This window comes from Sus scrofa, chromosome 12, assembly GCF_000003025.6.
Source record: "Sus scrofa isolate TJ Tabasco breed Duroc chromosome 12, Sscrofa11.1, whole genome shotgun sequence".
NCBI classification, from domain to species: Eukaryota; Metazoa; Chordata; class Mammalia; order Artiodactyla; family Suidae; genus Sus; species Sus scrofa.
This window is the reverse complement of record NC_010454.4, coordinates 45,502,695-45,514,185: the sequence shown is the minus strand read 5'-3', so window position 1 is coordinate 45,514,185 and position 11,491 is coordinate 45,502,695. Positions and strand designations below refer to the sequence as shown.

The 11,491-nt window shown below is 43.0% G+C and overlaps 2 protein-coding genes and 1 pseudogene across 3 annotated transcripts in view; 1 reads left to right on the top strand and 2 right to left on the bottom strand.

The window, feature by feature from the left end:
- LOC100519797 lies at nt 441–5,791 on the bottom strand (annotated as a pseudogene).
- LOC106507970 (translation initiation factor IF-2-like) lies at nt 6,047–9,170 on the bottom strand. Of its 2 annotated transcripts, none has more exons than XR_002337283.1 (2): nt 6,997–7,463; nt 6,047–6,858 (listed from the first exon to the last, which is right to left on the bottom strand). XR_002337283.1 is itself a non-coding variant. In XM_021067509.1 (2 exons), exons 1-2 carry the CDS (start codon nt 9,159–9,161, stop codon nt 6,832–6,834), a joined length of 606 nt encoding a protein of 201 aa, XP_020923168.1. In that variant the 5' UTR covers nt 9,162–9,170; the 3' UTR covers nt 6,060–6,831. The 2 variants fall into 2 exon arrangements, 1 of the variants encoding a protein (XP_020923168.1); XM_021067509.1 differs by lacking the exon at nt 6,997–7,463 and adding an exon at nt 8,583–9,170 and having other exon boundaries at nt 6,060–6,858.
- The window catches only part of NUFIP2 (NUFIP2, FMR1 interacting protein 2), a 32,901-nt gene continuing 29,008 nt past the window's right edge, over nt 7,599–11,491 (top strand). Inside the window, exon 1 of the mRNA XM_021067508.1 lies at nt 7,599–7,982. Coding sequence (XP_020923167.1) covers nt 7,694–7,982 — 289 coding nt within the window. The 5' untranslated portion in view covers nt 7,599–7,693. The remainder of the gene's footprint in view (nt 7,983–11,491) is intronic.

Sequence of the window (11,491 nt, the reverse complement as noted above, 5' to 3'; positions counted from 1 at the left end):
TTATTATTTTTTTTACAAAAGGAATAAGTGTTCAATGTACAACATTTAGAAAAAATAGAGAAGCAAAAAAAGAAAAAATGGGAGTTTCCAACGTGGCACAGCAGAAACGAATGTGACTAGGAACCATGAGGTTGTGGGTTCAATCCCTGGCCTTGCTCAGTGGATTAAGGATCCGGCGTTGCTGTGAGCTGTGATGTAGGCCACAGACACAGCTCAGATCTGGCGTTGCTGTGGCTGTGGTGCAGGCCGGCAGCAACAGCTCCAATTAGACCCCTAGCCTGGGAACTTCCATATGCCATGGGCGAGGCCCTATAAAGACAAAAGACCAAAAAAAAAAGAAGAAGAAGAAGAAAATGAAAATCAGCTTTGAGCCATCTACTCAGAGAGGACTGCTATTGAGACTGAATGCACTATTGATTTTAATTGACAGCAGTTGTCTATTTTTTTTTTTAATATCACAAATAAGACTTTTTGTCACCCTTGACAGTCTGAATTTTAAACAGATTCTTGGACTGGCTGCTCATACCCATCAGCTCATTCAACTTTAGCATGCAACTCAGCCCCAGCTGATTTTCCAGAACTACTACCTTCACGATGAAATACTATTAGTTTGCCCAATTCAAATTTTTCTTACTCAGGACTTTTACTTTTTTACATAGAGAGGATAAAAAGATTGGCAAAGCCTTTTCTATGTCTTTTCCAATGCTGTCTGGGATCAATTTATTAACCATTTCTTTCAAATCATTTGTCTGCATCTCTCCTGTCACTATTCCCATGACCTTCTTCCGGATTTGGTGAACTTATTGGTGCTTACTTAGCATAAAAGTTCTTCCAAATCTGACTATTGCATTTTTTTTTCTTTAGTAAAACAAACACAGAATAGACAGAGCAAATAGCCATTGGTAGCCTCGAAATCAGGATGAGCTTCAATCACATCTGCCATTTTTTGACCGTTTTGGAGCACAATTCGTCACAGGTAAGATCCATGCAATACCATGGAATTTGGTCAGGCAGTTTTTGCCCTGAACATCCTTAGTAATTAAATTGAATTTTCTAAATGCAACTTCATCATTTTGCTGGTCAGCAAAGCTCACTTCAAAAACATGACCCTTGAGGCTATCAGATATAATTTTGACTCCTTGAGTTTTTCTGACTATGGTTTTTCCAATATTTCACACACTGAACATAACTGGTGCTTTCACATCATACCAATCTTTCATAGAAAATGGATTAACCACTTTCTTCTTGGTAACCTTTTGCCACTTTTCATCAGGTATTTGCTTTTGCCCACTGCCACAGTGCTGCTCAGAGAGCCAGAAGGGCTATTTGCTTATCCTTTAAAAATTGGGAAAACAATCTATTCTTGGTTAACTTGCTAACTGATTTCTCTAAAACTCAGTTTCCTTAATGAAATATCATATCTGAAAGTTTAGATTTATATATCTAATATTTAATAATTTAGTATTGCTAATATTAAATATGACTTACTAATGTTACAAGCACATACTCTACAATTTTATTTGTATTATCTTATTTGACTCTCACTACACCCTGTGAGTTAGGCAGTGATATTAGTTCTATTTTTTTTTTTTTTTTTTTTTTTTTTTGTCTTTTTAGAGTTGCACCTATGGAGGTTTCCAGGCAGAGCTACAGCTGCTGGCCTACTCTACAACCACAGCAACTCGGATCTGAATTGCATCTGTCACCCACACCACAGCTCATGGCAACTCCCTATCCTTAACCCACTGAGCAAGGTCAGGGATCGAAACTTCGTCCTCATGGATGCTAGTAAAATTCATTTCTGCTGAGCCATGATGGGAACTCCTAGTTCCACTTTTCAGATAAGTACAATAAGGCTTAGAGAGGTTAAAAAATATGACCACATAAGGCCACAAAACTAAGAAGTTTCAGAATAAAGATTCCATTCCAGACCTGTCTGACTACAAAATTTATACTCTGCTATAGTTTCTCTCTCAAACTTCTTCCCATAACACTTTTCATAAAAGAAAAATGTCACCTAAAAAACCTTCATGTTTAGAAAAGTCGTCATATTCCAGTTATTAAAAGACTAACCTAATTTACCCATACCTCTGTTCAATTCCTTTGAAAGTTTTTTGAAGTTAGTGTCTCTAGGCAAAAATATTAAGATCTAAAGGAAATATACATGAATAAAATTCTTTCCCTGCTGAAATAAAACAGTGGATGTTACCAGTGATTTGCCTCATTTTAAACTAGAACTATCATCAGAGAGCCAATTTCCATTTATATAAAACTACATAATTCTGTTTCTGATTATAATTTCTGTAAAGTTACATCCAATTGTTACAGTTGAAAAACTAGATTTTTATCAGCTACATTTTCTGCTGTTGTATAGTTTTATTATAATGAAATAAAGGAGTAATCTGGAAAGAAAGAGCAGTGATATTGATTATGGAATATTAGAGTCAGAAGAAACCCATTCTCCATATTTTAGAGAAGAGGAAACTGAGGTCTGGAGAACCTCCTGGATACTATCTCTGCATTTCTTGAGTTGTCATAGTAGACAAAGTGTAAGAATAAAGGTGTGTGAAAAGTGATTTTCATTTGATAATTAAGAGAGTCTTTCAAATATATTTAACCAGTTCCAAAACTCCATCAATAAGAGAAAAAGATTTTAAAAAGCCCCATATAACAAAAAGCATAAGAACTGGTATATAAAAAGTGCTTAATAAATATTTGCAAATTAACAGTGAATAAAAAGATTTTAATGTTTTCATTTTCAAGTTCCCTCACAGTCCTTGAATTCATATTTTAAATGCAATAATAACGTATACATATAATTTATTATTTTGCTTTTTGCACTTGTTATAGTGTAACATCTTTCTGTGTTGTTATAAAATATAACCTTTTAAAGTACCCATTGAAGTTACAACACTTCTGAGTCATTCCCAAATGACTGTTAAAAATGACTTTTGGAAGTTCCCATTGGGGTTCAGCAGTAGCGAGCCCGACTAGTATCCATGAGAATGCGGGTTCGATCGCTGGCCTTGCTCAGTGACCTCGCTCAGAGGGTTAATGATCCCACTGTTGCTGTAAGCTGTGGGGTAGGTCGCAGATGTGGCTTGGATCTGGTGTTGCTGTGGCTGTGGTGTAGGCTGGCGGCTAGAGCTCCAATTCGACCCCTAGCCAGGGACCTTCCATATGCCACAGGTGTGGCTCTAAAAAAAATAAAATAAAAAAAAAAAGATTATTAATAGGTGTAAGTCCAGGTTTTGGGGGCCCTAATTAAGGAAAAAATACATATATTACCTTTTAAAATTTTACAAAATAATGGAAAAATATCTAGTTCTTTCAAGAGACCATTTCTAGGGCCCCTCCAGGGCCCTGGAGGGGCCTGTGCATAGAGGGGCTCTGTATTGCTTCACAGTACATCTGCCTCTATAGAGAACCATTTAACCAGATACCACCTTCGTGGTAGTTTTGACATAGTGTGAATGTTTTTTAGAGGTTTACTAAAATTTTAGAAATGTACATCATGCTATGATAATGTTGGAAATTCTTTCTATCAAGCCTACCAGGAGCCTACTTCAGGCCCCACCATAAACTTCGTGGCTTTTAAATTATAAGCAAGGCTCTTTTTTTTTTTTTTTTTTTTTTGTCTTTTTGCCACTTCTTGGGCTGCTCCCGAGGCATATGGAGGTTCCCAGGCTAGGGGTGGAATCGGAGCTGTAGCCGCCAGTCTACGCCAGAGCCAGAGCAACTTGGGATCCGAGCCACGTCTGCAACCCACACCAGAGCTCACGGCAATGCTGGATCCCCAACCCATTGAGCAAAGTCAGGGATCAAACCCACAACCTCATGGTTCCTAGTCAGTTTCGTTAACCACTGAGCCATGACGGGAACTCCTAAATTGTAAGCAAGGCTCTTCTTCAGGTCTTAAATTCCTCATCTACTGTATGGGCTTAATATCTATCTCAACGAATTACAAAGGAAAACAAAGATAAGGAGTTCCCATTGTGGTGTAGCAGAAACGAATCTGACTAGTATCCAAGAGGATGCAGGTTTGATCCCTGGCCTCTCTCAGTGAGTCAGGGGATCTGGCGTTGCCGTGAGCTGTGGTGTAGGTTGCAGACATGACTTGGATCTCTAGTTGCTGTGGTTGTGGTGTAGGCTGGCAGCTGCAGCTCCCAGGTGAAGACTATCCTGGGAACCTCCATATGCCATGGGTATGGCCCTAAAAAGCAAAAAGGAAAAAAAAAGAAAAGAAAAATGAAATACTGGTACAGCTCCTCACACATTATTAGAGATTATTATGATTACAGTGATAGTTAAAACATTAGCCGAACTTACATAGGAATATCCTGTCTCTCCATACAACTTCCCACATTGACTATAGGTAAAATGCAGTGTAAAATGAGTTTCAAGAATTGTGCAGATTCAGTTTTTGTGGTTTTTTTTTTTTTGGTTTTTAGGGCCATACCCAAGGCACATGGAGGTTCCCAGGCTAGGGATCGAATTGGAACTATAGCTGCCGGCCTACATCATAGCCACAGCAACGTGGGATCCGAGCCGCATCTGCGACCTACACCACAGCTCACAGCAACACAGGATCCTTAACACACTGAGCGAGGCCAGGGATGGAACCCGAAACCTCATGGTTCCTAGTCGGATTCATTTCCGCCACGCCACAATGGGAACTCCAGGTTCAACTTTTCATTATTTTAATTATTAAAACATTATAGGAGTTCCCGTCGTGACACAGTGGAAACAAATCTGACTGGGAACCATGAGGTTTCGGGTTTGATCCCTGGCCTTCCTCAGTGGGTTAAGCTCCAGCGTTGCTGTGAGCTGTGGTGTAGGTCTCAGATGTGGCTTGGATCTGGACTTGCTGTGGCATAGGCTGGCAGCAACAGCTCTGATTAGACCCCTGGCCTGGGAACCTCCATGTGCCGCAGGTATGGTCCCAAAAAGCAAAAAAAAAAAAAAAAAACCCAAAAACAAAAAAACACAAATATGTGGCAAATATCAAAATATATTTCACATAAAATTATTTTAGAAAAATCAGGTGGAAGAAAAGATATACCTCCTACTGTTGTATTTCCATACTTATTTTTAAAAATTCATATTTTTACAAGCTTATGTTCCTATTGTATGTAAATTTTAGTATTTTGCACTTTTTCCTTCTGTTACATCACAAACTTTCTCCATATTACTATGTACTACAACACCAACATCCATTGAAACTAGAGCATCTGAGAGCAAGGCTTAGCTTCCTAAACTTCATATGACTGTGTGTAGAGAAACTAAGGCAGGCTAGGGTGTGAAAAGTCAGAAACTCAGAGCGAGTGCTTTTGGTGTGCTTGCAACTACAATTTAGAAAATGTAGAAAGGGAAGTTATGACTCAGGGATTTTTGATTTCCAACCAAATGCTCAAGTCAGCAAAAGACTATAAAGCCCTATCAACATAATCCTAAATTCTACAAACACTTTAATTTCTTTAATAAATGGGAAAGTGGTGCAATACTATTCAATGGCAAAGACTTATTTGTCATGACATGTCATTATTAGGGATTTAGGTCTCAAAATTGGGTGAATGTACTCCCCCTCCATCAAAAGGGTCTTTCTTTAAAATTTAGCAAGGCAATGCAAATCCTCTCTATAAAGGATAAGTCAAGGTCTGGACATGGTTGTCTGGATTCGGTGACATTTGCTCTTGGAAAAAGGTTTTTACCTTTTAATTATATTTCTGTGCTGATACTCATTAACTTCAAAGCACAAACTTCCTTGTAAGCTTCTGTGTTCCTTTAACATTGTCCTGCTATAGGAACTCAAGCCACATTTTAAAAATTGTAAAGTATAACATACACTGAGGAAGAAATTCATATAGCCATTGCTGAATGAATGGAAAAATAATATGTGGCATATGCATACAGTGGAATATTATTCAGCCTTAAAAGTGAAAGAATTTTTTTTTTTCTTTTCCTTTTTAGGGCTGCACCAGAGGCATACGGAGGTCCCCAGGCTAGGGGTCTAACCACAGAGCTGAGGTACAATCTGTGACCTACACCACAGCTCATGGCAACACCAGATCCTTAACCCACTGAGCAAGGCCAGGGATCGAACCTGCAACCTCCTGGTTCCTAGTCGGATTTGTTTCTGCTGTGCCACAATGGGAACTCTTAAAAGAGGAAGGGCTGATACATACCACAACATGGATGAACCTTGACGACATTATGTTAAGTGAAATAAGCTAGACACAAAAGGACAAATATTGTATGAGTTCAATTATATAAGGTGTCATAAAAGTAGAAAAAAAAAGGTTACTAGGGCATGGGGGAAAGAGGGAATGGAGAGTTACTGTTTAACGGGTACAGAGTTTCAGTTTCTGATGATGAAAAGTTCTGGAGATGGACAGTGATGGTTTTATAACAATGTGATTGTACTTAACACTAAACAGCATACTTAAAACTGATTAAAATGGTAAATTAAAAAAACCAATATAACATACACTGAGAAAAATTACACATACATACATATTCAGTTTACGAAATAATTATAAAGCAAATATATATGTAATCACCATCTAGGTCAAGAAATAAAATATTATCAGAGTACACCCGTGCATCCCCATCACAATCTCTTTCTTCCTGCGTAGTGAGTCTCCTGACTAAACATTTGCTTTTAAAAATCAGGCTGTGATGTGGTAATGCAGGATAAGTTAAGTCAGTATTACAAAATGCAACAGACTATTTCTTTAAATTCCTATATTTTCCAAAAAAATTTTTTAAAACTTAACTTTCAAAGTGCTCTTTCCTCCTCTTTCTCTCTGGAAACTCTTCACATTCTAAAACCTATCTTGGTTCCACAGTTGACCTCACCTGCAGAGTTAAAAAAAAAAAACAATAAAACTTCAGTGTAGATTTTAGATTTTCATTCCTCCCGCTCTCCCTTGCCTCCATCTACAAAGAAACAATGATTTAAACCCTTTGTGCCCTTTTAGAAAATTACACAGATACCCCATTGTGGAATCCTATAATCCCTTCGTGGAAAGGAAGAGATTAGCATATGAATACAAAGCAAAATGAAACCAGAATACAAAATGATCTACTGGGTTGTGAAGTTCTTCTATTTGAAAAAAAAAATGTATTTATTTCCTCTTTTTATATTGTCCCTTTAGTGGTCTCAGGGTTAAGGGAATTGAGCTTCCCCTCTGGTTACCCGGAAAAGGATTTACAAAAAATAAATAAATAAATAAAGCCAACAGATTCTAAGGAGGTGCAAAACCAACAGATGGCTCCCAGAGCCAGTGAAATCACCAGTGGAATCTGCTACCCTCGACATAAGCTAGCTTTCGAGCGAGGAGTGTAGAAAGTGCTGTTCGCATACTGCGCGGTGAAGGAGAGAAAGCGACAGAAGAGCGAGCCATAGTGCTGACGTTGAAGGCCCGGCCCTGTGAGGTTGCATAGGGTAAGTGGCGTTGGCCAGGAGGCAGCGGCCAAGGGGAAGGAAAGAGGATTTGGGCGAGGGGCGGGGCCTGAGGCTCAGCGTGCCTTCTGATTGCTGGGGTGCGGCTGCCAATCTCGCAGAATCGCTCTGTTAACCAGTGCGCTGGCGAGACGCGCTCAGATATACTGAGTGAGCCCGGAGAAGCAGTCTCAGATCCTGACGGTGCAGCAGCGCGCAGCCTCAGCCAGAGAGTCCCAGCCGCTTTCAATGGAGGAGAAGCCCGGCCAGCCACAGTCTCAGCACCATCACAGCCACCACCATCCGCACCATCACCCTCAGCAGCAGCAGCAGCAGCAGCAGCAGCCGCCGCACCACCACCACCATTATTATTTCTACAACCATAGCCACAACCACCATCACCACCACCATCACCAGCAGCCTCACCAATACCTGCAGCATGGAGCCGAGGGCAGTCCCAAGGCCCAGCCAAAGCCGCTGAAACATGAGCAGAAACACGCCCTCCAGCAGCACCAGGAAACGCCGAAGAAGAAAACAGGTCCGGGAGGGAGAACGAATGGGGGAAGGGGGATGGGGTGGGGGGGGTAGGGGAGATGGGGGTGGGGCTGGATCGGGAGAGCGCGGACCGGGTCGAGGTGTGTGTGTGTGTCCCCATCCTGCGGGTCTGGGGAAGCCCCCTTTCATTCTCCAAAAGCTCGGGTTGGGCCTCGGAGTTTGCAGCGCCCTCTTCTTCCCCTCAGCATGGGAGAGGCCCAATCGGGCCTGTGTGACCTTCCCGGCCCCCGCCCGGGCTGGAGGGAGACTCGGAGGGTCGGCCTTGGAAGTCTAACCCTATATTCCTTTCTCATTTGCCTTCCTGGGGCCCTGGAGGGAGCCTAATTTGGGGGCGAACTTAGCCCCCTCCCAAATCCTTTGGGGTGTAACTCGGGAAGGCCTAGCGAATTCCGACTTGGGTGGCGTCGCGAGACCCTTTTGCAGGCGGCGAGGAAAGGGTAGGGGGGCAGACTTGAAGTGTCCTTCCTCACCCGTCACCCCAAGCCCACCTGTGGCCTTGGGGTTCCCCGTCTGGGGGGGGCGGTTGGGACCCTTTATCTCTCGGGTCATTTCCACCACTAGACGCCCCATTTGGGCACCGGACCTCGTAGTCTGTCCTCACGGCTCCTCCCGAGGCCGGCGCCCCAGGCCCGCTCCCCCCAGAGCCGGCGCGGCTGGAATGTTCTCTCCTCCTCGCGAGGCCGCTTCCTGTCCGCCATGTTGGAAGCCGATTCCTGTCACTGACTCCGGCCCACTGAAGAACAGAGGGGGAAGGGTGTCGAGGGGCGCACAGCGCGGCGAAGCCGGGTGGCTCGGGAACCCCCCTGGCGTCGCGTCGCCCCCCACACTGCGGGGGCGCCGCCGCCCCCGGCCCGCGGCCGCCCCTCCCCCAGTCGCCGGCCGGGTTGTGTAACCCGGTGGCGGCCGCGCGGCCCCGGGCGGGTCCCTGGGGTGAGGGGCGGGGGCGGTTGGGGTGGGGGAGGGACTCGGCCACGAGGGGAGCGGCCTGCGCCGGGCCCCGCGCGCCGGCGGCCGCGTTTCCCGCTCCCGGGTGCGGCGGGAGGCGCGGGCGTTCGGGGCTGGGAGCCGGCCTAGAAGCTGAGCTGAGAGAGAAGGAGGCCGCGGGCGGCGGCCGCGGGTGCTTCTCCGGGCAGGAGGGCTGGGGGGGGCGGGGGGGATACATTTTGGGTAGAGGCGGTGCCTGAAGGCCGGGTGGGGTACCCAGCGGGAACCAGGCTCCCCGGTCACGAGTTTCTCTGCCACAGGAACCTCGTCTCCTGCCAGGTTCGCTCACGACTCCGCCTCTCAGGCTTTCTCTTGGGCCCTTTTCCTTCTAGCAGCTCATTTTTACAAAAAAAAAAAAAAAAAAAAAAAAAAGCTTGTTCTATCTCCCTCCTAGCCGCAACATTTACCATCTGGGGTTGGGCAGTGTTATTGAAAGGCGAGATTAGAAAAAATGTTTGGATGGGGGAAAGGGCGAGGGTTTTTGTTTTTTTTTTTCACCCTGCTTTCTTGCCCTTAAGGGTGAACCGAGGTGGCTCATCCATGAGGTTGGTGCACTACCATCTTGCCTGGGATGAAGCTTTTTATCACGTTAAAAGGCAGGGTGTTTTCCCATTTTAAAACCGATTTGGACCCCCAAAAAGTTTATGACCACTCAGATTTTTTAAAAAAAGGTTCTTTATAAATTGAAATGTTAAGAAAATGAATGTTAAATCCAGCGTGTCAAATTTGGTGTAAGCAGTTACTGAGAGCTGGAGAAAAACTGCTTTTCTATTGCAGACTTAATGTAGCTTGAACACTGAAACTGGAATGTCAGATTCTCCATTTTGGCGGGGTGGTGGGAACTGATGGTGTACAGTAGAAATCAGCATATTTGTTGAGTGTTTAATTCTAAATATTTGGAACAGTTTTTAAACTTACAGAAATTACACAACATTAGATGCTTTTAATGTTGGGTCTTTTTCAACTTAAAGATGAGAAAAATCTTATGGTTACTTGAACTGTAAGGCAGTGTTAGAGTTCAGATTGGAAAATTCAGCTTTGTCCCAGGTATCAATATACTCATGCAGGACTCCTCTACCTAAAGAAACAACCCTGAACCATTCAAAGTGGCATCCATCAAATTAGTTATATCTTGAAAGGGGATAAATAGGGAAAATTGGGTTTAGCAGTTCTGAGAGGACGTAAACAATTTGGGTTAAGCAGCTTTTCTTGTATGGCCTGGTCACATTACTGTTGCTTCAACATGCATAGTGCTAAGGAGACTTAGGATTTTGAGGATTTTTGAAATGTGTTTGTAATGTGTTGAGGCGGGCTTTTATGACCCATACCCATAAAGAGGAAGTTTTTCTTTATCCAGAAGAGGGCGCAAGAGAGGGCCAAATGGATTTGGTAATTTCAGATTCTAATCCAAAAGCTGGGTTTATTAGGACTCAGGGTTTGCTGAGTCTATTCCAAGTAGGGTTAGATGATTTAGCATGGCAACCCTAAATAATAAAAGCACAGGGAGCCCTTTAATTTCTCTCAATAATCCTATAGTGATTACATTTTAAAAAATACCCGAGTTTTAAAAAGAAAGTGACTCTGGCAGACTTTCTGCCTACCAACAAGGTTGCCATGGAAAATTTTTATATAGTTAAATTAGAAATGCTTTTTGTAATTAAAACTTTGTGGTGAAAATATAGTGGCTTCTGGGTGGTTTTATAAATTTCTGGTTTCCCACCAAATAGGAAAAATTATTCTAGTTAATTTAAAAGGCCTGGCTTTGGTCCAGTTTGGTTTGGACCTTGGATTAGTTCTTTATTTTGGTGTTTAAGACTGCTTATCGTTGAAGCCTGAAAAGTTATGACTAAATTGGCCTACAGGTCCAAACGTTTGTTTAGCCTGTCAGCATGTTAAGAGGTATATATAGTTGTTCTTTTTGGCTTAAAGCTGTACATGAGTAATATATATCTGTTAAAAATGTTGAGTATCTTCGAGTTCCTGTCCCTGGCTCAGCGGAAAAGAACCTGACTAGTATCCATGAGGACACAGGTTCGATCCCTGGCCTTGCTCAGTGGGTTAAGGATCCGGCCTTGCTGTGAACTGTGGTGTAAGCTGGCAACTCCGATTTGACTCCTAGCCTGGGAACTTCCATATGCCATGGGTGCAGTTCTAAAAAAAATTTTTAAAAAAAGTTGTGTATCTCTGAAATTTCTGCTTATCTAAAAAGAAGAAAGAACCTTTTAGAAAATATCCCAGTGATCTCTGTTTCATAGTTAAAATTATTTCACCGAAAGTTTGATATAACAAAAAAAAAAAAAAAGAGTGCCCATCATGGTTCGGGGGTAATGAACACAACTGGTATCCATGAAGAGGCGGGTTCCATCCCTGGCCTTGCTTATTGGGTTAAGAATCTGGCAATAGGAGTTCCCATCGTGGCGCATGGTTAACGAATCCGACTAGTAACCATGAGGTTGCGGGTTCGGTCCCTGCCCTTGCTCGGTGGGTGAACGATCCGGCGTTGCTGTG